The 27,932-nt window shown below is 40.8% G+C and overlaps 1 protein-coding gene across 2 annotated transcripts; it reads left to right on the forward strand.

The window, feature by feature from the left end:
- Positions 1–585: 585 nt before the first annotated feature.
- On the forward strand, positions 586–27,836 carry PRKAA1 (protein kinase AMP-activated catalytic subunit alpha 1). Of its 2 annotated transcripts, XM_075136202.1 has the most exons (9): positions 586–913; positions 7,246–7,387; positions 11,719–11,812; positions 13,557–13,701; positions 14,772–14,859; positions 15,752–15,976; positions 20,486–20,972; positions 21,377–21,503; positions 23,877–27,836. In XM_075136202.1, the coding sequence occupies exons 1-9, from the start codon at positions 784–786 to the stop codon at positions 24,119–24,121; spliced, it is 1,683 nt and encodes a 560-aa protein (XP_074992303.1). In that variant the 5' UTR covers positions 586–783; the 3' UTR covers positions 24,122–27,836. The 2 variants fall into 2 exon arrangements, with proteins under 2 accessions (XP_074992303.1, XP_074992304.1); XM_075136203.1 differs by lacking the exon at positions 7,246–7,387 and having other exon boundaries at positions 830–913.
- Positions 27,837–27,932: the final 96 nt, after the last annotated feature.

A 27,932-nucleotide genomic window follows, 5' to 3' on the forward strand; every position in this document is an offset into this window, starting at 1 on the left:
CTGCCTGCCTGCCGCCTTCAGCTGCCGCCCCAGCGAGAGCAGCGGAGCGGCGGGCTCTGCAGGGGCAGGCCTCCCAGCACATCGCAGCACCCCGCGGCCGCGGCAATGCAGCCAGCCCAGCGATCTCACTGCAATAGTGCGATTTGCCCGCTAGAAGTACGTGCCCGTTCCCTACAGCTCCTCACTTTGGCGCCGGAGGGACAACTCGCGCTGTGGGGAGCGCTTAGCCTCAGCTTCCCGCTGTCCGCGGGCACAGGCCCCGCGGCGACGGCGGTGCCAGGGGGCAACACGGGGGAGCTCCAGCTTGCAGGCGGCGTCCCTCCAGACCCAGGGCCTGTGCCGCCACCGACCTGGCGGGCCCCGGCCAGCCCCTCGCACGGCGCCAGCGCTGAGGGGAACCGCCACCGCCGCTGAGGAGCTCCCTGCGCCCGCCTTCCCGCGGCACCGGGCCCGAATCCCGGGTGAATCCCCTCTGCTCCTCGGGGGCGGGGGTGTGTAAAAACGGGGCCCCCTCTCGGCCCGCCCTCACTCCGCCCCGCAGCCTTCGGGGGCGGTTTCTCCCACCCCGCCGCCCCGCCTTGCCCGCCGGTAGGGCACGCCGGCTGGAGCCGCACCCCCCGGGGCGCCGCTGGGCCGAGCCGGCCCTCCCCCCCGAACCGCAATGGTTTCTCCCCGGGGAGCCGGTAAGCCCGGAGTTCACTTCCGGGTTTCGGTGCGGGCGGGCGCTGCGTGGTTGCTCCTCCCCCGCCGGCGCTCCGGCCCGGCCCGGCGCGGGCGGGCACTATGCGCAGACTCGGCCCTTGGCTTAAGATGGCGGCGGCGGATAAACAGAAGCACGAGCACGGGCGGGTGAAGATCGGGCACTACATCCTGGGCGACACGCTCGGCGTCGGCACCTTCGGCAAAGTCAAGGGTGAGCGGCGGGGAGCGGGGCCGCCGCCTGCCCCGCGGAGCGGCACGGCCCAGCCCGCCCGGGCTGCGGGGAGGGGGGGCGGCGCGCCGGGCGGGCGTGTCGGGCTGAGCAGCGGGGTCTCTCCTGCCGCTGCCGCCTGCGGTCGCCTCACGGCGGCCGGTCCGATGGGGCTGGGCGGCCGCCGAGGCCTGGCCGGGGGGTGGGTAGGGCCCGGGCCGCCGCCGCCCCAGCCCGGGCTTGGCCCCGCTCCGCCTCCCGCCTAGAGCGCTCCAGCGGGCTGAGCTTCGCCGGGGGCGACGCCCGGAAGCCTGAGCTGCTGGGCGCTGCCCGGCCGTTCTCGCCGGGCCGGCTGAGTCACCGGGCTGCGGTGGGAGCCTCGGCCCCAGCCGCGGTGGCCGCGGGGTGGGGGCCGCCGGCCGAGCGTGGTGTCGTGGAAGCAGCGGCCGGTGCGCTGAGAACGCCCCTCGGCTGACTTGCCGGGGTGGGAGTCGCAGCGGGAAGTAGTGCCTGGGGGAGAAACAGCTTTCTTTTCTGTATTTACGGAAATAATTGCCGGAAGCTAATGATGCTGCATTTATTTAAAATATCACTGGATATGTAATGAAAGTGGGGAGAAGTACTAACACTTGATGTCCTAATAAGGAAGGCATGATTTCTCCCTGCAAAGAGAGAAATAAGCATAAAAAGATGAGTCGGGTTATTGGATTAACTGGCAACACAGCCGATACACAGATGTGGAAAGACTTTATGTTAAATCTAGTTGACTAGGGATTATCAAAGTTTTTCTCAGCCCAGACTTTAAAAACTTTTCCCGGTAGGGGTGCAGATGCCATACTGCGAATTTGAAGCCTAGTAGAATTAAAATAGAAGTTAAACTTTCCCTTGATGCTTTCCACCACAGGTGGAAAGACTGTGCATTAGCTTACACTGTTCCTGCTGTGGTGTTTGCGAGAATTATTCAAATATTCGGGTGTTCAAATTGAAAATATCCTTTCACAAATGAGTGAGACTAGACTTAGGTTGTATTCTTCATAACGTTTTTCATGGTTAACCTAATGGATTGCTGATGATTATAACTAGTAAAAAACCACAGCTTATCCTGTTATATCTGATGTGCTAACTGACTTTTAACATGATACTTTTTTTCAGTGTGGGTGTTCCTATTGTATGCACAATACAAAAGAGCACAAGCTCTTTCAACTATTGGCATGTTCTGAAGAAATTACTATACTCCTATAGAAAATAGGAGTATATTTGTCTCTAAAAATACCTAGGAAAGCGGCAGAAAATATTTTGGGAGTAGAGCCCTTCGAGTCTCCTTTTTTTAAGGGAGGCTTATAAAGTGATGCCCCCAGCCACTTGGCAGCAGTGACCCCCAACTGGCAGCTGGAATACCATTCCTTTCCATGGGAACTTAGCACCTCCTTAAATAGAGAGGAAATGAGATAAGGCAGAAGACAGGCATCAGATTCTCTTTCCTCATGGAGAGACTACATGGTTGCGGGGAGAAGAGGAGTCAAACGTGTGTTGTTTTTTTTTTTTTTCTTTTCCCCAGTGCACTGCACAGAACTAAGGTTGGCATACCCACAAATGTTCTAATATACTCTTAAATTTCAGAGAGCGCTGTTGCGCTGCTGCTGCTGTTATCTGTATTGGCAAAAATGTGTCTGAAGTTGAAACCTTGAAAGATGATCAATTTGTGGAGCTACTGTTATAATTGTAATATATTACTGACTGTCACTCCTACTAATATTTCATTAAATACAGTTAACTAGAAACACTTAATTGAAAAAAAAATAGTTGCCAGTTTTATTATTGCTCTATTTCCATAATACTACACTGTCTGCCTTATTTGATTGACATTAGGTGTTCTCTTAGGCTGCTTTGTAAGTATTGATTGTGTGAAGAGTACACATATGCATGTATGAACTTGTTAAGGATGGGAGAGAAATCACCTTCTGGTGAAATGCAGCATCATTCTGCATATTGAATACCTTCCTTAAGTGGCTTGGAATTTATTTAGAATCTGGAAGCAAGTGTTAGTGTTCATGGACTAATGCTCTGTTTCAATATACAAATTGTTTTAAGGTTTTTTTTTTTCCTCCCTCTTGTTCCTAGCTGATGCACTGTGTTAGTTTTGTCTTGCTTTAGCTGTACTTAATAAAGGACATATTTATCTGTGATGCACAGGTTTTCCTCTTGAGCACACATTTTCTTCGTTTAATACCAGATCTGTGATTGTTTTCCTGTAATCCTTGTCACTTTCCTTCTCTGGTGACTCTGATTATGGTTTCATCAATTGACAATAAAGTGAAAAACTGTAGCAAATGTGTTCATTTTTTTAATTCAGCTAGGGTTTTCCTTGAGCTCAAGTGATGTAGGGGGTCAGGCATATGACTTCTTGAAAGTGGATCTTTAACAGCGGTGGCAGCCCAAAAAGATTAAGCTGGAAAACCAATGCTTTACTTTGTAATTGTTGAAGGTCTCCTGCTGTCAAGGTAGCTGTCAGATGAATTCACCCTGTTGCTTACCGTTTTACTCTCACAGATAACTGTTACTGATGTGATATTTTTCCAGTTTAACTGTTCATGTGGCTGTACTAGCCTGAATTAACTACTGACTGACTCAATTTGCTTGACTGTGTCTCAGATGGACAGTCATGGAGGAGACAGCTGTTTCTAGCCAATATCTAGGCAAACTAAAATGCCACAAAAGGGAAAAGCTGTGGGGTAGAACAGAGTATTGAACCTAAATCAATTATGTGAGATACATTCTTACTTAAACTTTACCAGGATTCAGTATAACACATCTATCCCTATTGTCATCGATTATTTTATTTTTTAGGAAAAAAACCCAAACAACCAACTGCTGATGTTTTCTGCTGAAACCAAATGCAAACTTTTATTTCCAGATATTTTTGGAAATAAAGTTAGCTTTCATAAGAGGAAGAGTAGCCAGGCTCCCAGTGATTTGTACTGAGAAAATGAGGGATACTACTTAAGGTTGTAAATACACAATAATTGTTCCAGTCTATAGAACTAGGTTAAAAACCCTGGTCTGTATAGGCTGCAAAACTGTTGTAAGTAGGTTTTCTTGGTCAAGGCAATGATAAGAGACCTGGAAATGGACAGTGAGGATCAGTTTGCTCTCTAATATTGTGCAGCAATATGCCTTTGCACAGCATTAACTCATGGGGTTTTTCATGTTAGTGAAAACATTTGTTTAGCTCATACTTTTAAAGACTACTTTCCTCTAAGCCTCAGGTTGGCTTTTTGGCCTATAGCAGAAATGTTTCATTAAATACAACGCATTCTTGTTCAGCTTTTTTTCTACAAAATTCATGACTGGTACCTGTATTTCATAAGAATGTTGCATTTACTCCAGATGGTCTCGTAATCAGTTTTCTTTTCCAATTGAAGACCTGCTGAACTGAGTTTAGAGACTGTTGCTCCTGCACTTCAACAGTTAAAAGAAGTCACTGCTTGTTGGAGACTGTCACTGTCTTGGAAGTCTTGGTGCTATGCATAGCCGTAGTGAAGCTTGAATGCAATTGGTATTATCAGAGAATAAAGGAATATAGGGAAATATTAGGTCTGTAAAGTGAACTTCTTTTTGCAGTGATTCTTCTGAAGGACTGATGGCTGGTTAGAGATTAGGGTGACTGATATAAATATATTTTGATTATTTCTAATTCGTGAGCCTTCCCTTTTATAGGTATATAATTTTATAGGTAAAACTTCTGTCGAGGTAATACAAAGTAGGTTTTGGAAAGATAACACTGGCTGCTTACTTTTCTACATGATATTATCATCTGAGGTCTTGCTTTCAGTTCTGTTTTTATGCCGAATTCAAAAGTAATCAGCAATCTGTTACCAGTTAGTGTCTGCTGTTTTACTGCTAACAGATACCTTGAATCATATCCAAGAAAACGGTTTTATTTCATGAAGTAGATGGTTATTGGAAACTCGTATCTTAAAAACTAGATTTGTTATAATCTTAAATTGAATTGAAAAAGGGAGGTAAAAATTACTGAAGAAAATAGCAATTCAATTTGAAATGTCTTAAGCAAATGAACAGGCTTTTTGGGATCTTTTTGCACCTGCACAAAACCACAGTATGTTTTCATTACAATAACTTATTCAAAGTTGGCAAACAGAGTTGAAGAAGCAGAAAATCTTGTTTTCTCCCAGTCAATGAATAAAATCAAGGCTTGAGGCACACAATGTGAGAGGTTGTGACAGCTAGAATTGGTTTCAGTCAACTGCAAATGTTGCTGTTCAATTACTTTGAATGAAGAATGTGTTTGGAAAAACTTTTCCTATATGCCTTGCATATTGAACATAGATTGTTGTAGCTAATAAATTAGTTTCTAGTGTTCTTCTGAGTTTAATGAAATTCCAATTTTTGTCTAAGGTAGACTGACAAATCAGAAATGAAACAAATTGGCTGATAAATGAGACTTTATAACAGAATGCATGTCAGAACTGAATATTTATACGCTAAGCTGTAGAATGGCTCAAATATATATGCTACTTACTAAATTAAACACCTTCTTAAATGTACTTTGTAAAGCAAAGGAAGATGCAAATTCATGTCTCTTAACTGATTTTTGGTTAGTTTCTAAGAAGCTGTTTCTTACTAACCAAAATTAATGTTAAATTTTAACTTACTGATTAAAGATTTCTTTTTCTCCCAAATTCTTCTGGCTTACTTCAGTTCACATTATTGATAGGCAAAGACTTTGTAATTCAAATGGAATAGTTGTTTTTGTAATGTTGTATATTAATGATTCATTACTCCCGAGGGTTTGAACACAGGTGATATAATTCGGCTTCCTTTAAAACTTCAATCACAGTTGAACTGAAGAAAACAAAGGGGATGCGATTGCTTTAATTGTAGATCTGGTTGAAAGCAAGTAATTTTCATAGGTGATGTGACTTTACAGTTCTGGGCACTCACCTACCAATGCTTTGTGGTCTGTTTAGGATTTGTGATTTGTCCTGCATGCCTCAGCAGTGCGAATGTGCTCGTCCAGTGTTTTGGGTATTGTGGCCATTTCTAGGCAATGGCTCCTCTGAATGAGAGGATGTGGTTTTTTACCTTGCAGTTGGAGCCTTTCTGTATTGTCAGGTAAAAAAGGTATCTTGCCACGGCATTGTGATGGTTCAGGGTCTTGGGTAATCCACTACTTAGTTACTTCCCTACAGGAATTTAGACAAACTGGTTTATTTTACACAGTGGCTGTCGTCTTGTTTTAAGAGTAATCACTCAAATGCTTATCATTATCTCTGTCTCTGCTATGAATTTCTTCTCATTTGCATTGGTTTTTAGCTCACTATAAAGGCTAAAAGCTGGAAAGGCTTGTGTTGGGAATGAGATTTACAGATTAATAGGTGTTTGCAAATTCTATCCAAATTATCTGTTGAATGCAAAAAGGTTTTTGTGGATCACTGCTGTTTATCACAGCTTCCCATGGATATATTTAAATAAAGCTTGAAGCCTGCGGCTTAGTTAAATCGTCAAGTGAGGGGAGGCACCCACATGAGTGAGTAGTATGTTCAGCACAGGTCTGTTAGCAGTGTCCATTCAAGGGACAAGGATGAACCATGTAGGTGTTCCTGCAATCTGGCTTATCTTCAGAAGGTAAGAATCAGGGTGGTGAAGGAAAGTGATGTAGTTATAATCACTGCATGCAGAAACCAATGCAGATAGCAAAGCCTTCTGGTGCAACAGATACTTACCTTCTGTGGTTTATCTGTGATACAAAGTTGGGCTGAAGAAAAATATTCTTAGCAGCTTTGTTGCGGCTACTTCCAATAGCACCTGCAAAATTGAGGGCTTTAAGAGGGGTAACAGGCTTCTTGAGGGAAGGATAGCAGTGATTTCTTTAGTAAGGGCGATCCTTGCAGGTAAAGTAGAAGAGCTGCAGGAGAACATGTCTGAGTGGGTTACCAAGTGAGCCAAAAGCTTGGAGTGACTTACACAGTGAGAGAAAATGGTCTCCCTAATTAGCAAGGAGGCAGTGTTTTGGGATGTGCTTTGTTTGTTTGCAGTAGTGCAAAAATGTAGTCATGCTGTAAAACTTCTGAGGCTTAGGTTAAGGTTTTTCTTACATACCCCATTCATCTTGTAATGATAGAATTGTGGGAGAAATTGGAGTAGGGCTGAAGAAATGACATGCCATCTGTTTTTTCAACCTCCCCAAAGATTATGGGGGTATGTGGAATGCTAACATCTTAGCTTGCCTTTCTTGGCTACAGTCAAAATGGACAAATTAATGTCTTTACAGAGCAGTTGAAAACTCTGACTAAATACTTCCTTGTTCCTTGCAGTTGGCAAACATGAGTTAACTGGGCATAAAGTTGCAGTGAAGATCCTGAATCGACAGAAGATTCGCAGCCTTGATGTTGTAGGAAAAATCCGCAGGGAGATTCAGAACCTCAAACTCTTCAGACATCCTCATATAATTAAGCTGTAAGTTTTGCTTGCTATAATCAAACAATAATTTAAGCAGTAACCTCTCTTTGCTCTCACTGATATGAAACATGTTTAAAGGGCAATACTACTCGCAGTATCTTGTCAGGAAAGTAACCACCTTCCAAGTATGTAGCCATTTTCAGTGTCCTCTGTAATGCGTTTTCACAAAACTGATCATCCCTGCAGGCCAGAGAGCTTCCATTAGATCTTTGCTTACAAATTCTTTGTAATGGCATGATAGATACTTCAGTAGCATTCATCTCTGTTTTTAGCTGTTAACTTCAGTTTTCCTTTTCTGGTTATGTTTGATCTTTTTTCTGCTTAGAAAATAAGTTATTAAGAACAAGATTGTAAAGGGCATTTCTATAGTAAGTTTGTTGTATTTTCTAACTTGAAATATGTTTTTAGTGGTGTGCTGGTCCGTGATCTATGATTTTCCAACGTAGATGGCGCTTTGCGAGACTTTCTGAATTAAGGATGTGCAGTTTGTTAAATGTGACTAATATTTCGAAGTTCTTCAGTATAGCTGCTACCACTTGTCTAAATGTGGTATTTACAGTGTACCTGTTTACATCTGTTAGTTGATCAGTAGTTCATCAGTGGAGTTTCAGAGTACAATCAAATATGTCCTAGAGTAAATCCCTCATGTCTGGTCTGAGGAAATAAATTATAAATGCTGTTGATTTTTTTGACTTTTGTTTCCTGTAAAGTTAACTTGTACCTCCAGAGCATGGGTGACTTTCACTGTCTTAATTATGGTATTGGTGTTAGGTTTTTTTTTATTGGCAGAGTCTTGTCTTAAGACCCCACTGCCACTGACAGATGCTGTCCCTATACACTCCCTTTAATTTGGCAACAGCTCTTACACTTAAGCTAAATTGGATTGTGTCAGATGAACTCACTAACTTCTTCAGTGGGTTAGTTTTCAGAAGACTATTGAGCTGATTTGGCTGCAAATTTGCTAGTGCTGCCAGTTAGAGTTCATAAATTAGTCCAAAGGACGTATCTGTAGCTAAAACAAAATAGGATGTGTCAGTGTACCAGCTGAGGTATGGGAGTGGAACAGGAGTGTGTACTTGTGGTGTTGCTAAATTGTTCAGTCAGCTTAGCGGGTTTCAGATGACAGTTTCTTTCTCAGGGAATTATGGGGAGAATTTTTTCTCTTGCATGTGGAGAGAAGGGACAAAATGTAGAAGATGATGGAAAAATTGATGGGTCCCTAACTTTTCAGTTGGTCAGCCTGCATTTCTGAAGCAGAAGGATTATTAGCCTGTGTGTAAATAGCATTTGAGATATAATTGATACTGTTGTGCAGGTAGACTTGCTGGTAACTTAGGATCATGCTGCTCGTGCTATTAGGAACTGGATTGGGGAACTGCTAGATAGCAGCTTAAGATATTTGGGGTGAAGATAAACAGATTTCTTTAGCTAAATATTACAAATCAGACAATGTCTAATTTGGAACATTGCTGTGCTTTATGAAAAATGTCATATATAGTATATATGAAGCAGTATATACAATATTGCAAGCCTATTGGCAATAAGATTTTCTTTCTATACCATGCTTTAAATAAAAACCTTTGGAGCATCACCTCCTGTGGTTTTTGACCTTGTTGTGAATGAGTAGTTTTGAGGCCACTTAAAGAATTAATGGCAAAGATATCAGCAAAAGGTGATTTTAATAATAGAAATTTGTAAAAGTGCAACTGAACAGAATTCAGTGGCAAGGTTCACTCTATTACTCGTTACATGGATTAAGTATACACAGGGAAAATAGTGTCAGAATTATGTTGGAGTGATTTATAGAAAGACCAAGAACAAAAAGGGTGAGGAAGACCCTCCCATTGAGGCACGAGGTTCAGAGTAGACCCCCTTGCTTTCTCAACTCCTCAGAGAGGAGTCTAGGTACGGCTGGATCTACCCCTAGTCTCAGACCTGGTCAATGGTTTATGCCTAAGGAGTTATATATGTTTAGCAGCGACCTGAAGTTCATTCACAATTTTAAGGTAGATTGTAAGATTTTGATAGCATTTAATCATTGACTAATTTAACAAAGCAAGTTAATCAAGTTTACTACAATTATTAAATTACAGATTATGCTTATTGTTAGTTACCTAAATCAATACACACACAATATAGATCTGTTCACACACAAGGACCCATAGCTAGGTAAATTCGGGAAAGACAAAGGCCTATAGCTAGATACAGATACCGGTTAAAAATTCCCCTTGAGGCTGTGAAATACCCATGTTAAATGTCTTGGCATTTCTCAACGGACAAAGGGTTGAACCCTGAGAAGTGTCTCGGCTGAGGAGTGTTTCAGCCCAGGTGCCGACGATCCTCAGAATATCACAAACTCTCAAGTTTTGAGATAAACTCTCAAGTTTATCACAAACTCTGAGAGGTGTCCCACTCAGGGAGACTCTAGGTGCAGCCCACTGCACCTAGAACTGAGGAGAACTCAAAGGGTCTCGCCTGGGACCGCTGTTCACAGGTTTGCAAGATGATTGGCTTTAGTCATCGGTAAATTTCCATCCTGGCCACTGTCCGGGGCGGTCCAGGATAGTAATTATGGTATTGTTTCACGGTAACAATGGTATTGAGCTATACCTTGAGCTATGACCCAGGTAGGGAATGCTTCAGGGCTGTCAGAGATGACAAATTATCCCCTGCTCTTGTTCCCTACCTTGATCAGGTAGCCCGTGTTCCTGGTACGATCAGGGTTGCTCCCCACCTCAGCCATGCAAGAGTGCCTGGTATGGTCAAGGGACAGTCAACTGCCCAACTTGTTACACAATGGCTAAGGCCTAACAGGAGTTCCTGAGATCGTAGCGTGGCCCAGGGGAAGGGGGAGAAATGCACCACCACAGACCTCTAGCAATAGAATGCATCTTATTTTCCTACATAAAATTGCCTCTTTTTGCATTCTGGTCATCTGTGCTGTGTGGTTTGATAACCTTACTTACATTATAGGTGTGTAACTATTCCACAACTTCCTTTTCCATAACCAGAAAAACTAGCTGACTGTAGAGAAGCACAGCTGTGAATTTTGAATTAAAATGATTAAAATACTATTTCTGTAGTAGTGTCTTAGCCATGGCTTCAGAATGTTGTTGATAAGTACATAAAGTACTTTCAACCAAGGTATTAGAGAGAAAATCGGTAAAGGTAAAGCATCTTGGACTGTAAGATTTTAGGTAAAACCAACTTTGAAGATCTCATATTGATAACTGCCTCAGAAGGGTATTAAGGTTATTGAAATGTTACACTATAATACTAAGCTGTTAAAATAGATACACACATATATATGTGCACGCACACATTCACCTGGATAGTCTGAACTCATTGCTGTCTATGTAGTTCAAGAATAACTTGTCTCAGTAAGCTGAAGCACGTCTGTTTTCCCCTTTGTCTTGGAATCGGTGTTTTGAAGAACGTTGGAGTTCTGCAGTGTATGTGCGAATTCAGTTATTTATTACAATTCAGATATTTGCATGCTTAAGTGTAGTACCTTGAAACACGCATTTTCATCCAATTGCTACTTCCTGTCTTCTCAATATAATATCTGAATCTTGGCTGAAATGTTATCAGTGTTCATTTCCTTGTTCCATTAAAAATCAATCACTTCTAACTGCTGTAAGGGGAAAAAATTAAACAACTTATAGGTAAGGATATGTAGAACAAAATGAAAATCTCTTGAGTGGGGAGTTTGGCCATAAACTAGTTCTTACAAAGCTTCAAGGTTTTCTTTGGTTTTTTTGTTTCTTTGTTTTTAAACTTAATTGAAGTAGAATGATAAAAATATAATAACCAGAGTGTCGATACTCTTAAATACTAATGACAAATTTAGGACTCTTTGTAAAAGATGATATTCATGATTATTAAGAGCAATTATTTTCTAGGCTTGAAGTACATTTTCTATTTATGACAAGTCAGGTTTTTTGCATGTTAAGGTTGAAAAGTGTGTATTTTTGAGACACTAGGAAAGTCCTGCTGAATTCCTTTCTCGCTGCAGCAGGCTGTCTGCGAGGCAGCACTGTAAATAATTTCATAGAAATAATTTGGACTAAGCTTAGTCCTCTGAAAGTATGTAAAGATTGATATTCCTGGTGGTGAATACAAATTTCCTGCTAGTCTTGGCAATGACGGCATCACATAGTGAAAGGAAAAGAAATAGCTTCTGTAAAACACTGTTACTCCAGTAGCTGTAAATTGGCTGATAAATATTTTAAAGTATACTTTTGACTCTTTACAACTTTTGGTTTTAACTAAGTGTAACTAGCATCTTTTACTGAGTATGTAGACTAACAGATACCTTCTTTTATCAGGTACCAGGTCATCAGTACACCAACTGACATTTTCATGGTGATGGAATATGTTTCAGGAGGAGAACTGTTTGATTATATCTGTAAAAATGGAAGGGTAAGAAGTAGTCTAACTCTACAAATCAATGACTTGCATTCTGTTACTGCTTTTGCAACATTCCTGTGTCACCGGTCACTGGGGGTACAGACAAGTTCTTTTTGGGGATCTTTGGCAGAATGATATAATTAAAGCTTTATTTTCTTAATAGGATGTTATTAGTGTAGCGCAGAATTTATGATCAGAGTGGCACAGGATTTCTACAAGCAGAATCAATGTAGTACAATTTATAAGTAGCGTGATACAGAATTTATAATACAACTTAATTTATGATTTCTAATCACCTAGACCCTCTGCAGATCAGGTCAAATCTTAATACGTGATTTGCTGTATCAGTGTAACAATCACTGTCGAGACTCGAAAATCCTATGAAGGAATATGAGTCAGTCACTCAGTCCTCAGAGGAAGCAGAGGATGGTGGAGGCGTCCCTGGCCATTGGGAGGTCACAGGTCTCACTGTCCAGCAGCAGTTCTGGTCCAGGTTCCCAACTAAGGACTTGTAACTACTGGATTTTACGGACAGTGCTCTGGGTGCTGTAACACTTCCCTGTTCTCTGAGGAGGTCATCACCACCACCTGGCTGGCTGGGTGCCTGGGGCCTTCAAGGCTGGTCAGGAAGGGGGTAATCAGCCTGGCGCCCAGGAATCTTGAGGCCACTAGGGAGGGGAAAAAGAAATCTGTTTGGTTTGTCTACTTGGTTCACAGGACCTTCAGGGCCTGATAATAAGGGAAAGGGCACAAATACGTGACTCACTCAGTCACAGAATGGCTGCTTGCCTCATAAAATGGCATTAGTTATGCTAACCACGTTACCAGGGACTGGGAGCAGGGACTGGGACTGGTCACAGCCTGTTAAATGAAGGTTTGTTTTTATGTATTCAGCATTAATTTTGCTGTTAGAAATCAAAATATACTTTATGACTACATCTTGTTCTGAAAGTAAAAATGGTTATATGTTAACACGTTTCAGATCTTTATGTATGACTTTGTCATAGCATTTTTCCTCTCTACTGATACTGATATGTGAATTTACAATTACAGGGTACAAACTGGATGGGTATGTATCCAGCTGGAGTAGCTGAAAACTATTTCTTCAGTATAACCCACTATTGGAAAGCTACCATTGTGCCCTTATTACCCTCTTCTACTAGTAGAACAGTTTCTGTGAAAGCTCTGAAGTCACTTTTGACAAACCATCTGGGTAGCCAGCATACTTTTAGTTAGTTGTTAGAACAAACTTTGACGTGGATCAGGGCATGTTTGTAGGAAATGCCCAGCTAAGTCTGCTGATTGGGGCTAGCTACTAATAGCATAAATAGCATCTAAAATTTATCACTTCTGTGCTGTGTGTCAGCAGCTTTTGTCAACTTCAGTCTTACGCTGTGCTTAAATGTCAAAGTTCATTGATACTGCAATTAGACAAAGTTAATGTTTGGGTGCTAATGTTTCTAGTTACTGAGTATGTAACATCTGTCTAACCAATTTCAAAAGTGTGATTGAGAAATTTCAGTGACTTTCTGAGTCGGTGGGTATGTTTTGTTTTAGTCATTTTAGAGCTGTGGTACAAACAAAATTATGTGAGCTGTGAAGCTTTCTGCTACAAGTTCTGATAACCTGCTGGATAAAGTACCAAAACTATAAATGGTAACTTTAGGTCATGGAAAAATTTTCTTTAATTCATATAAACGGAAAACAAGTTATCTTCCACTGTCTCATAATTGTTTAAAACCTTTGTCTGTCTTAGCTTGATGAGAAGGAAAGTAGACGTCTGTTCCAGCAAATCCTTTCTGGTGTGGATTACTGTCACAGGCATATGGTAGTACATAGAGATCTGAAGCCTGAAAATGTGCTGCTTGATGCACACATGAATGCCAAGATAGCTGACTTTGGTAAGCATTGCTATTTTATATCTGATCACATTTCTGGTGTTCTTTAGATCCTGTTAATTACTATGGGAAATATTTAATAAAATGTATATACTTGAATATCCTGGTGGTGGGACACAGTACAAGAACCTGAAGAATATGAATGTAAAGCAAAATGATGTTCTTGCACATGCGTAGAACTTGCTTTCCCCTCAAGCTCTCTTTTCAGGTATCTTCTGTGACTGGGTGAAATTGTGAACTGATTTGTTTGGTTTTGCTTAACAATATTTTCTCTGAAATGCTAAATAGACTTAGTTCCTGACCTTTCCACTTCAAAATTCACTCCTATTGCCTGTTTCACCATCTAAATGTGAAATGTAGATGCTTAGCTTTCTTGAAAGTACAGTGCGAATGCAGTTCATCATGTTTAAGAACCATGTTGCTGTAGTAAAATACCCTAGTCATCCCATTAAACTACTCTAAATTCAGTTTAAAAACTCTAAAGATGTGTTTGAAAAAATGTAATCAAAGCATAAAAGGTAAAATAAGAACAGTTAATCTTGCAAACTCCTGTGCTTTTTTGCTATATGCCTACCTAACTAATCAGAAAGCTTATTTGTTTATACTAGCTGTTTGCGACACAGCTGCTGAGAAGACTGGCCTCTTACAGAATTTTAGGCAATTCTGTGGTATTGCATTTAGAAGCAAATGTGATTTTTAAGATTTTCTTGTTAATAACCAAATTATGTTTTGCTATGCTGCTCCATCTCCCTTAGAGCATCTTTGTTCTGTATCACGCCTGTGTCATCCAGTTTTTGGATTGGTTTTTGTCTTGGAATAAATATGTTCTCAAATATTTCTAGGTTGTGTGCAATAATGGATTGATATTACTCAAATTTCAGATAAACTAAATGGAGGATTATGTGGCATGCTCATATAAAAATTTCAGTAATTCCAAACAATGTTACTTCTTGACTGAGATAAACTTGTTAATTTTCTAATTTGATTTACTAGTGATTTGTTCTAGGCGGTACATGCAGTGTGAAATCATTTTGCGCTCTGAATTTTTAGTAGTTACTCTTATACACTTTCAGGTCTATCAAATATGATGTCAGATGGAGAATTTTTAAGAACAAGCTGTGGTTCCCCTAACTATGCTGCACCAGAAGTAATTTCAGGAAGGTAGTTTCTTTTATATTGGATACATGTGTGCATGTACTTCAGTCATTTTGCTGCTTGATTCTAAAGGCTACAAAACTAGTTCAGTTGACAAGCTTGATGCTGAGAAACCATGGGCTGAATTTTTAATGGGCTTGATATTTTTTCAAAAGTACTTAAGGCTTCTATGAACTAGCTTTGAATAGTTCCTGTAAGGTGGAGGTGATGTCCGATGCCCCAAATCCAGTGTGTACAGTGTGCCTGAATTGGTTTAAAAATCTCATAGCTCAGATCTTGGAAGTAGAGGTAGATAGAATTACATGCAAAGTCTGCTGTGAAGTTGAGTAGCAGTGAAATACGTGCTGCAGAGTAGATACCTTCAGAGTATATTCCCATTTTTGGACTCGATGATTGTCAAATCTGCTGCTTTCAGCTACCCACCCTAATACTGCCTCTTGCTGATTGGAGACCAAATGTTTTATTCAGGCGTAGCACAGAATATGTGACAAGTTCTGCTATATGGCCTTGTCTTAAACTTTTCAGCCTCCCAGATTCGGGGGATAGATGACTTTGCACAGATTCCGCTAAAACAGTGATAACAATGTATAACATGGGCTTCCTTATAGGTGCAAGTTTCTTTCAGTTTGCCATTGTCATAAATTGCATTTGTGGATTATTGTTATACAATAGAGAGGGAAAACTACATACTTGTGACCTGTAAAATATTTGAAGGGCAAGGACACTAAAGTTCAAGGGAGGCATGGCATAGAACTGAAATGGTATAGTACTTACAGATTAGTTGTCCGAAGTTCATACACTTTTAATTACTGTGATACAATGTAAGAAAGTAGAGGGGGAAAAAAAAATGTATTTAAATGTACTAAACACAAATCACTAATACTTAACTCTTTCCCAGATTATATGCAGGTCCAGAAGTAGATATTTGGAGCAGTGGGGTTATTCTCTACGCTTTGTTATGTGGAACACTTCCATTTGATGATGATCATGTGCCAACTCTTTTTAAGAAGATATGCGATGGTATATTTTACACCCCTCAGTACCTGAATCCATCTGTAATTAGTCTCTTGAAGCACATGCTGCAAGTGGATCCAATGAAGAGAGCAACAATCAGAGACATTAGGTAAAACACTAACTGATGTCTGATCACAGAGTGCTGGAATGATAATCTCAGTGCAAATACACAGAACAAAGAAATCATTCATACAGCTTGTCTGTGTTTTTTAAATTGAGATGAAAATTTCTGGTGGTTTGGCTTTAGGTCTGATGGTTCTGATTTCCAGTGGCCAATGAAGTATCTATTGGAGGTCACAGTAAAACAAATTATATATGTTACATATAGAAATTCTGAGAAACTCTAGGTTTAAGGCTGCTATAGCAAAGCTGTTTACCTGCAGAATGGTTTGCAAAAACTACAGTGAATTGACTTCTCTGGGCAAAAAAATGTCTTTGCTGTTAAGAACCACTATTCTGTACTGTAAATGTCTGAGAGGAAGTTATGGCTCTTTAATGTGATAACTACTGCTTTTATTCATGTTTCTTCAGACTCTGAAAAATCATGTAAGACTGTGAATATTCCACATACAAGATAGGACTTTCTAGCTTCAAAACCGTGGCATGAATTTGTGTATGAGTGATAATTACTGCATCGAATATTGATAGGTTAAAGCTTGTAGGTACAGATAGCAATCATGGGCTCTAGATTCCAAGAGGAGATTCTGGAGAAGGTGACTGCTTTGACAAGTGTGCAGTGGGTTGAATAAAAAAAAAAAGGTAGCTGATAAGAGAGCTGTACTTCATGCAGCAGCTTAGTTAGGTTTTCCCGCTTCCTTTGTAAGAAGCTTTAAGGAGAGAGCTCTGATACACTACCTTAGTGAAAATGTGTCTTCTTTTAGGATTGGAAGTTAGGAAATCTGCAATGTTCCTGTTCTTTCAGTAGAACAAAAAACATGGTGCACTTATCCTTTACTACTTTATTACAACAGGAAGTACTTTCTTGCAGAAATCAAAGCACTGTGAGAACTAAGCATTGTAAAACTTGAGTGGATAGGAACTTAGCTTATCTCAGTCATGTTAAATAAGACCGGAAGAGAAGTGGTGTGAAAAAGATATTGGAAAAGTGTTGGTTATAGAGCACGGGTGGATTTTGAGTCCTAAACAATTCTTTCTTATTAGCCATAAGACATGTCACCTCACAGTTTAAAGCACTAACTGTGTTTAATTGAATACCTTAATTCTTCGGGGGGGGTGTGTGGGGGGGTGTGGGTGTGGTGGGGGTGTGCATTCAGGGAGAGAGGCTCACTGCAGTGAATAGTGACAAGATATCCCTCTGGGTTCAGTCATCCAGCTAGGGCTGTGCTTTATAGGGGTATAGGAAAAGCTTTTTCTGCTTCCAAATTAACTGATTGCTTCTGATGAAGGTGTATTTTGCTCAACACATTTGTGCTGAGGCATGTTCTCAGGATCACACTGACTAGAGCTTTGTCCATTCTACTGGTTTTGGCTGGGATAGAGTTAAATTTCTTCATAGTAGCTTGTATAGGGCTATGTTTTGGATTTGTACTGAAAATAGTGTTGATAACACAGGGATGTTTAAGTTACTGCTGAACAGTGCTCACACACTGTCGAGGCCTTTTTTGCTCCTCATTGGGAGGAGACACAGCTGGGACAGCTGACCCCAACTGACCAAAGGGATAGTCCATACCATATGACATCATGCTCAGCAATAAAACTGTGAGAGAGGTTGGTGGGGGGGCCGCTGCTCAGGGACTGGCTGGGTATGGGTCAGTTGGTAGTGAGCAGTTGTTTTCATTGTCATCACTTGTCTTTCTTGGGTTTTATTTTCCTCTGTTTTGTTTTTTTTTCTTATAATTTTTAAAAATGTTTTTCTAATTATTAAACTTTTTATCTCAACCCACAAGTTTCTTTCTCACTTTTACTCTTCCGATTCTGCCCCTCATCCCACTGGTGAGGAGTGAGCAAGCGGCTGTGTGGTGCTTAGTTGCTGGCTGGGGTTAAACCATGACAGTCCTTTTTGGCACCCAACATGGGGCTCAAAGGGTTTGAGATAACAAATTTGACCAGAACGTATTAGATGGAATTTATAATTATTGCGTCTGTTAACAGTTGCTCGTCACAATGTTGATTTATCTGTTCTCGGTATTAATTTATCTGATCTGTGCCATGTTCCCTTTTTTGCTGTACATGTTAAAGGCTGGTTTTGGCTTTTGCATTTTGCTGTGCTCTATAGTGCTTTAGTGAAGTTTTGCCTGGGAGATTTATTATTAAAACATTGGCCTTGAGCATAATCTGGTATTTGGGCTTTGTAGTGAAGCTGTTACTGTAGTTTGGGTACCATCTTATGAAGACAATTAACAATTATACTTCTTTGTCCGAGAGGGTTTTTTTTGTGGAGGAAATACAGAACGGCATCTTCACCACCTTCTTGTGTGATGTTTTCTCCCTCGTTACAGTAACACTTCAGTATCTTGAACATCCTTGGGTAATCAAAATACTTCTACTTTTCATAGGAACATTTTTTCAGCTTAGGTATTTTTTAGAACATTGTTTCAGCTTTTTCTAAGGTTAACAAGCTATTTGAGAATATCACCCAGGCCCCACAGCAGTGTGGGTATGGGTGGCAAGGCTTGTGGGAGAATATGGGCAGGTATCTGGAAGGCTTGTCACCTCCGATGGTCTGGGACTTCACTCCCGAACAAGTGCGGGATCCTGATGAAGTGATAGAATGTTTTTTGGGGGAAAAAAAAATGCCCTGGCTGTTCCAGAGAGGCACAACTTATTGCATTGTGCTGTGGCCTGGCCTGCACTTACCAAACACTGCTCAATACTATTCAGCACCCTCAGGGAGAAGAGAGGGTCTCTGATCTGAAAACATACTAACAGACACTGTGGCTAGGCCAGAGACCCAGCCGTCAACTGTATCAGTTGCTCCTGTAATTAAACAGAAACAATTGAAGCTGAAGTCAACTTGTTTAGTAAGGGATGAAGAAGCTTCCCCTAAGAGGGAGCAGGAGAGAGAGTCAGAAGAGTCAGACTGTTCTGCAGCAGAGCAGTCACAAGAACAGGAGGAGGAAGGGACTGAAATCATAAATGAGACAGAAACCACCTGATCCCTATCCCTAAGTGAGCTGCAAGATAGGTGAAAAGATGTCAGCTGTCAACTAGGCGAGCAAATTCTCAGCTGGTTACTCTGAGGCTGGGATATGGGGGCTAGTAGTCAGGAATTAGAGGGTAAGTAAGCCCAGCAGCTGGGATCCCTTGCTTGAGGTAAGGCATTGACAAAGGGATTGTAAAAGGGGTAGCAGTCCTCAGTCTTTGGAGGCGACTCCTGTCAAGTGTGAAGGACAGGTATGCCTTCAAGGAAGATCTTGCAAATTCCCTAAGCAAATGGACCACCATTGAGGGACGTATCCAGTATCTGAGGGAATTAGACATGGTGGAGGTGATCTATAGCAACCTGGATGACAACCAGGCATCCAAAGACCTAGATGAAATCTGGTGCATGTGGTCCATGTGGCAGAAGTTTGTATGAAGTGACTGATGTCATATGCCAACACCCTTGTGATAGTGAGCTGGACAGACATGGAGGCACCAGCTGTGGATGGATTGGCCCGCCAACTCTGAGAATTCAAAGAGAATCTTGCTTCCACCACACAGACCTATGTCTCAGCTGTGGAGAAACCCACAAGTTTCTTTCTCACTTTTACCCTTCCGATTCTCTCCCCCATCCTGCTAGGGAGGGAGTGAGCGAGCAGCTGTGGTGCTTAGTTGCCGGCTGGGTTTAAACCACGACATCCATATAACTCCTCTTAAATCTGTAGCAAGTCTTTATGCTATAAGCTATAATACTTTCAAAATTAGTGTCATGCCATAGCCTTTGGCTAGTTAAGCAGCTTACTGTAGGCACACAAAAAAATCTTATTTTTTCTGTATGATTGGGCAATGTAAGTATTTGATTCCTTCTGTATCTTTCCTTTTCCCTCTTATGCGTACCAGCCCATGGGTACAGTAGTAAAGAGGTGCAGATTGACCCTTCCATATCTTCCCTCAACGCTTTTAAGTCTTGAAGATACAGCTGCGGGTGTTCTGAATGAAAAAATGATAGGCAGCTTGTTTGAGGTGGAGAGCATGTTACTTCAGTGTTCAAGAATCTGTGCCCAAACATCTACCAAAAAATTATTCATCATCAACATTACTTAATTTTGTTATGTATTGTTATGTGTGTACTTGGGGAGGGACAACTCAAGTGGGTAGTATAAGAATTTTAGTTGAACATATCTCAAAACTGGCAGTAAAAAGTACACCACTTATATAAAAAGCTGATTCATGAATTATACAAAGATATTTTTGGAGTTCAGGTAGTTGAAAAACATACAGGAAAGAGGATTTTTTTTTTGTCTTCTGCAAAATGTCTGGCAAAATCTTGTGAAGGCAGTGATTACTTTCCTTTATGTACTGTTTTATTGTCTGGGCTGCACAGAAGGGGACTTGAACTGACAACTGTGATTCTTTTTGTACAGGCTAAAAATAATTTTATTTTTTAAAGAATTTAATATTTAAAAAGTTTGCTTTACATACATATACTCAGATTTTTTTTTATTTTTAAATCTAGGGAACATGAATGGTTTAAGCAGGACCTTCCAAAATACTTGTTTCCTGAAGACCCATCATATAGCTCTACCATGATTGATGATGAAGCCTTAAAAGAAGTGTGTGAGAAGTTTGAATGCACTGAAGAGGAAGTGCTAAGTTGTCTATATAGCCGAAATCATCAGGACCCTTTAGCAGTTGCTTATCACCTCATTATAGATAACAGAAGAATAATGAATGAGGCCAAAGACTTCTACTTGGCTACAAGCCCACCGGATTCTTTTCTCGATGATCACCACCTATCTCGCCCTCATCCTGAAAGAGTGCCATTTTTAGTAGCTGAAGCACCACGTCCTCGCCATACCCTTGATGAGCTGAATCCACAGAAGTCAAAACACCAAGGTGTAAGAAGAGCTAAGTGGCACTTGGGAATACGGAGTCAGAGTCGACCAAATGATATCATGGCTGAAGTTTGTCGAGCAATTAAACAACTGGATTATGAATGGAAGGTAAAAGAATAAAGGATCTTTACAGCAGACAACAGTAAATTTTTATTTGAGCTCTGTAGTTACATAGCCTAGAAGTCTGAAACTATGTTCTCCTGTGCTGAAAAATAATATCATGTGCCTGCGCTGACTGCTTGTGGTTGCTGTGCAGGAAGGGTTTTGGGGGAGGCTATTCAGGCTGACAGGAGAAAAAGTCTTGCTAACATGTTTTAACTTTTCTATTGGGGCTGTAGGAATGTTTTTGTGTTGGCTTAAAAAAAAAAAAAAACAAACACAACTCCAACAAACACAACTCCAACAGGTAAGCCTGAGATCACTTGATAATGCCAGTGAGTTGAAATGACAAAGACAATATGCACTGCTTTTCAAGCAGTTCTGGTAACTAACTCAAATCTCTTTTGTACTAGGTTGTAAATCCATACTATCTACGTGTTCGAAGGAAGAATCCAGTAACAAGTGCATATTCCAAAATGAGTCTACAGTTGTATCAGGTGGACAGCAGGACATACTTACTGGACTTTCGTAGCATTGATGGTATGTGAAGTCTTATATAAGTTAATGGAGTTGTATGGAAAATCATTCTAAATGCAAACATATCTTCATTTACTTGTTTAGAAGTAAGTGTTGCCCTTTACTTGTGTAAGGCATTCTAGATCTGTATTAGTGTTTCTTTATTCCTTCCTGGTCTAGTGTTCCTGTGATCAGATGGGTAGCTGCTTCATCCCTTAAATAGTAGCTTTTTAGCTATATCAACTACTGAACTGCCCCATTTTGTGTCTGCACCAGCACTAACACCACTAATGCAAAAGAGGACAGGGCTGTGAGAGGTGAAGTTTGGATGAACCTAAACTGCCTTTGGAGCCTCACCCCCAAATTTAAACATTTAATTTAGATCTGCAGTAAGCATGTGAACAATATTTCCTAGTGAAGATAAAGCTTGGCATCTAGGCATTTAGATTTGACTTGAACTGTACATTGCTGTACTGGGTCTGGCTGAGATGGAGTTCATTTTCTTCATAGCAGCCTATATGGCGCTGTGTTTTGGATCTGTGACTAAAACAGTGTTGCTAACACACTGGCTGTTGCTGAGCAGTACTTGCATAGTATCTAGTCTTTATTTTTCCCACTCTGTTGCATCCAATGAGTAGGCCAGGGATAAGCAAGAACTTGTGAGGGGACACAACCTGGTGAGCCAAGCCAGACTGACCAAAGGGATATTCCATGCCATATAGTCTTATGCTTAGCAAAGAAACTGAGAGGATGGGGGTTTGGGGACGGTAGCCTTGAGGTTGGCTGGGCATCAGTCTGCTTTGGAGAGGTGTTGAGTGGTTGCCTTTGCATCACTCTTTTTTCTTCTTTTTTTTCCCCTTTCTTCCTCTTATTAAACTATGTTTATTTCTACCCGTGAGCGTTCTCACTTTTGCCCTTCCAATTGTCTTCCCCGTTGTGCTAAGGTATTAGGTACCAGGCAAAGTCAACCCAGCAATGCTAGTAGTAGACAAAATTTGAGATAGGAGTTTTATGCTTGCAGTAACTGAGCTCTTGAAAGCAGTTGGTCTGACCTGTAGAAAGATCATGTTTTATAGAGTCACAGTAACACAACATACAAATCCCGGTTGGATACCTTTCTGAAAATGAATGGAGGAGCTAATAGGGACTGTCCACAATGCTTGTTTATGGGTGTAGAAGACTAAAGTAGAATTACCTGCAGCCAATGGTGTAGATGACATGCCTAGGAAAACATGTGGCATGGAAAAAGGATTTACTGGAGTGTGGCTGGGTTACAGTATAGGGTGGCTAGGGCTGTGTCTCATGACAGTTTAATCTGATCTGACTTGGCAGTGCAGTTCTTGCCTCGTTCCTTCTGACAATATAGGTGCTTGCTTAGGTCCAGTGGTACTTGATACAGGGGACTAATCACTTTCCTGTACTGACCTCCTGCAGTATAGGACAAATGCCATCCCTGTTGGAGGGGGGATGACTGCTTAGAGCCATGCAGCTGGGGGAGGGCAGCTGCTTGCAGTCCTGGCTTCAACTCTTGAGGAAATACAACCCCAGGGCATGGACTTGCCATCTCTCTTCCAACAGTGAAGCTGGTTTGACTTTCCTTTCTCTCCACCACAGTTAACTGTTCTCTGTTCCTCTTACCAAACTGTAGTTTAAAGTAGCTTTGATGTGAAAAGGCAGTCTCTCCTGTGTTCACTAATTTCTCCTGGAAATAACTTTTCTGGTGCCAGGTGAGAGTCAAACTACTGTTCAGTATTTAAAGTAAGAATAGAGATACTTCAGCAGAACATTACTTCTAAGATGAAAGTATTTCCTCCTCATACTGAAGCTAAACTTAAGCTACTGCAGCCCAAACGTACAACATACTATGGGGAAAAGCTTCCAAAAGTGAAGGATAATCTAGATGCTAGCAATTAATGTATTGATGAATTATAATAAAAAATACAAATAATAACAAAGTATAAATAACCAAATATAAAGAAAACAAAAATAGAATAAAAATAAAGTAGGTGCTAGCAAAAAGCATCCACAAAATATTTGAACTGTTATGGGACTTAACCTTATGATGCTATCCTGTTTTTAAGTAACCTAAATTGAACTATTAGCTGCTGAAATTAGTTCATGAAAAATACGTCGAGTGCTGGTCTGAACTAGATGTAAATGGTTCTGGAGCACAGTTCAGAGTACAGGAATAATTCACATAAGGACACTTGCTTCTGTGTTACTATATGTACAAGCTTTTATTTTGTATCAAATATATACAGTTTGCAAAAGCTGTTTATGTATTAATCAAGACTTCAAAAAACAAGATTTAGCAGTGTGAGAAGAAGACGTTTGCTGTTCCTATAACTGACTTGATACTGATACCTAATTTTCCTCCTCTCCCCCCTTGCCCCCCAGATGAAATTACTGAAGCGAAGTCTGGGACTGCAACTCCACAGAGATCAGGTTCTGTGAGCAACTACAGATCCTGTCAAAAAGATTCAGATGCTGATGCACAAGGAAAATCTGCAGATACATCCCTTACCTCATCAGTGAGCTCTTCGCTTGACTCTTCTACAGCTGACTTAACTCCAAGACCAGGGAGTCATACAATAGAATTTTTTGAGATGTGTGCAAATCTTATTAAAATACTTGCACAATAATTTTGAAGATGGGCTTATTTCTTTTATAGCAATAAGCATGCCTAAATCATAGTCAGATGCTTCCAATTATAATCAAGTTAAATTAACTATGGCGCTGAAAAAGCTAGCCACAGAATGCAATTTGCACAGGGATTGAAATGATTATGGGCAGTTAACATATATCATTTTGAAACTGGAGTGAATTCTGATTGTCTGCTGTCCAATAGCGTAATGCAGGAAAGGAAATGACATGCCCTTGGGGCAGTGTTCATAACATTTTACATTGAGTGTACATTAGGCTGCATATAACATGTAAGTTAGACGGACCTTGTTTTTTTTCCACTGGTAATACATACATCTGATGCACTGTAAGTAAATGTACGCTTACTAGTTCAGTCACCTAAGTATGACTTGTTGGTCACCATCTACAGTTGTGCCTCAGTTGGTCAGAACTATCAACATCTTCTAACAGTAATGTGTTAAAACTACTGTGTTTCTTCCCGCTTATTTGACAGTAAATGAATAGTTTAATGTGCTACAATGTACTACTTTTAACAACTGATAAATTTAATTAAATGCATGCAAATCCAACCAGTTGGAAATCATAGAATCATTTAGGTTGGAAAAGACCTTTAAGATCATCAGTTCCAACCCTTAACCTAACACTGCCAAGTCCACCACTAAACCATGTCCAGAAGCACCGCATCTACACGTCTTTTAAATACCTCCAGGGATGGTGACCCAACCACTTCCCTGGGCAGCCTGTTCCAATGCTTGACAACCCTTTTGGTGAAGAAATTTTTCCTAATATCCAATCTAAACCTCCCCTGGCACATCTTAAGGCTGTTTCCTCTTGTCCTATCGTTTCTTACTTGGAAGAAGAGACCGACACCCACCTCACTACAACCTCCTTTCAGGTAGTTGTAGAGAGTGATAAGGTCTCCCCTCAGCCTCCTTTTCTCCAGGCTAAACCAGGGGGTCAAGTTCCCTCAGCCACTCCTCAGACTTGCTCCAGGCCCTTCACCAGCTTCATTGCCCTTCTCTGGACACGCTCCAGCACCTCCATGTCCTTCTTGTAGTGAGGGGCCCAAAACTGAACACAGGATTCGAGGTGCGGCCTCACCAGTGCCGAGTACAGGGGCACGATCACCTCCCTGCTCCTGCTGGCCACACTGTTTCTGATACAGGCCAGGATGCTGTTGGCCTTCTTGACCACCTGGGCACGCTGCCGGCTCATGTTCAGCCAGCTGGTGACCAGCACCCCCAGGTCCTTTTCCTCTGGGCAGCTTTCCAGCCACTCTTCCCCAAGCCTGTAGCGTTGCCTGGGGTTGTTGTGGCCGAAGTGCAGGACCCGGCACTTGGCCTTGTTGAACCTCATACAATTGGTGTCTGCCCATCAATCCATATGTATGCATGTAGGTGCTCTGTAATGCACTAAGGGTGAAATTCTGTGGGCTCTGAGTAGAACAATTGAGTCCACGACAATGGTGAGAGACTTTATGCTGAGAAGACTTGGCGCCCCATGGGCTAAAACAGAATGTTGTTTTGTGAAGCAGAATTGTCAGCAAGCTCCTGATCTGTGCATGTACCTTACTGTGGTAGCAGCACAGCAGCTCCCCACCGCTTCTACAGGCTGAGAATCCTTTTCCTTAGAAACCTGTGCATGTGGTTAAGAACACAGCCTAAGGGCTGTTGCATGCTGTTGCAGAATCTGAAATTGACAGTTTTTTAAAATATACATTAATACTTTAATACAGCTGTCTATCACATGTTAACTTAGCCTATACTACATACAATTCTACTTTGCAGTTGAAACTACATATATAGGTTAGGTTTTCCCAGGCCACCTTTATAGCAAACTTTGCTATTTGAATTAATTATGAAATTAAATAGTCCAACTTTTCAGTTGAACATTGAAAACTGATCATGACAATTTGAGTGCTAATATTCAAAAAGTTTTCAACAGTAGATTGCAATTACCAATAACATAAATCCTTTTTTATTTATGGTTTTTGCAATGTTTCAGGAAGAAAATTGAACCTTATATTTTAAAATCACAGCTAGTACATGCACAACAACATTGTCTCATCTAAATTGGACATAATTAGTCACAATTCCATTTTCATCTAGCACTAATAAACAGTAAACTACAGGTCATAAAATGTTTAGTTTTGCATTCAAGAATTAATGTTCTTTTCAAAATAAACTTCGTGACCTACTCAGTTTCAAAGGTTGCTCTCGCAGGGAGAGACTGGAAATCAAGGCATTACTGTGAACAGTAAAACCTGCACTCTTAACATGGATTCTTGCCAATAACTGAGATTTCATCCACGGAAAACGACTAGCTACAGATACAAGAACAGTTTAATCCAGGCCAACTGGCTTCAGTCCAGAAATTCGTCTGTTACGAACATGCACAGAATCTGAAGAAACATAAAGCTGCTTTAAGCCCCAGAATTGCTGTAACTCTGTTCTGAACTGGGCAATTGTGTGGTCTGTCTCATATGTAGGTACAAGTTACAACTTCATTTCTTTATCCTCAAGTGTCACACACGGTCCCTGTAATGCAAGGTTGTGTTACTGTATCTCGAAGTGGAAGATTTTCCTTAGCTAAAGCTTTGGGTTTGAACTCCTGAGACTGAGATGTCAACATGAGGGACCAGCTGCAAATCCTACTTCTAAGTCCTGTTTTTAGTCTTGTAAGAATTGATTCTGATGTACTGAATAAATCAGTGTGTTCATTTTTCTTACCCTTTTATTTTGAAATTGTTAAATACTGCACTTGTACAAATACAACAAACGCACAGGTTTTTTAATTGTAGTAATTCCTCATCTGGAATTAGTTTGGGATCACTCTTGCATATGTTAAACTAAGTATTTATAAATGGTATCTGCTCCTTGTAACGCTGACCACAAATGCAAGGTGTCAAGGTGCAAATAGCTTTTAATTTTTATATATTTTTTTGGCCTTCTTGTGCGTTAAGACAGCCATGGTTTTTCCTTTGTCTTGGTTATCTGGAGGTTTAAGTTTCTGGCAGGAGTGTACTGAATGTGTAGTTTTAAATAAAGTAAATTTTATTGGTATGATAAATCAGTTTTGATGACCAAAAGTTTTCTGATTGAACTGAGATTTTTATAGGGGGTGGGGGAGGGAGAAGAGGGGACTGACAACCTAGTTGAACCCAGAACAGTTGTCTGTTGCGTGACTTTCCTATGCTTTGTAGATCTTGCTGTTGAAACTGCTTTCTTCACGTTCCTACTGATGTTGCAGACCTTTTTTTAGCATCGCATTAGAAGCTGCCAGGCTTGTAAGGAGGCAGCTTATGCAAATACACAAATTGGTCAAGTATGTTACTCTATATTGCCAGGCTTACTCCCGTTGGAGTACCTTGAATTATCTTGCCTTTGCATTGTAATTTTTTCAAAACCATGGATGAACCTGATTGTCCATGTGCAATATAACTCCCTAGGTAATGGATAAAAATTCATCTTAGTGGTGCAATAAAAAAACACTTTCATGTTTGTCTTGATATGAGTGTTTAATACAAACTTGGAAATAAATTTTATTAACCAATTGATTACCATTGTAAGATATGAAGTCCTTGTTCTTTAACAAAGATGTGCCTACTTCCTATGTTAATTTCTTTTGACAAAGCTGAATGGCAAAAATGCTTGTTTATAACTGTGTAACTTTTTAAACTTTCAGAACTTTAAGTAAACATGAAATACTGAACCATCTCGTTTGAAACTGTGTGCGTGCTGTCTTCTGCTGTTGCGTACGTTACAAATTAAGGGCCAACGACTGTTGTTTTAAGAACAACAGCAATTACGA

This window comes from Calonectris borealis, chromosome Z, assembly GCF_964195595.1.
Source record: "Calonectris borealis chromosome Z, bCalBor7.hap1.2, whole genome shotgun sequence".
NCBI lineage: Eukaryota > Metazoa > Chordata > Aves > Procellariiformes > Procellariidae > Calonectris > Calonectris borealis.

Bases quoted from the DNA above. Each gene is read 5' to 3' on its own strand.
- PRKAA1 (XM_075136202.1), top strand. From the start codon at position 784: ATGCGCAGACTCGGCCCTTGGCTTAAGATGGCGGCGGCGGATAAACAG. The intron at 13,702-14,771 runs GTAAGCATTGCT...ATACACTTTCAG, and splicing joins TGCCAAGATAGCTGACTTTG to GTCTATCAAATATGATGTCA. The intron at 21,504-23,876 runs GTATGTGAAGTC...CTTGCCCCCCAG, and splicing joins GGACTTTCGTAGCATTGATG to ATGAAATTACTGAAGCGAAG.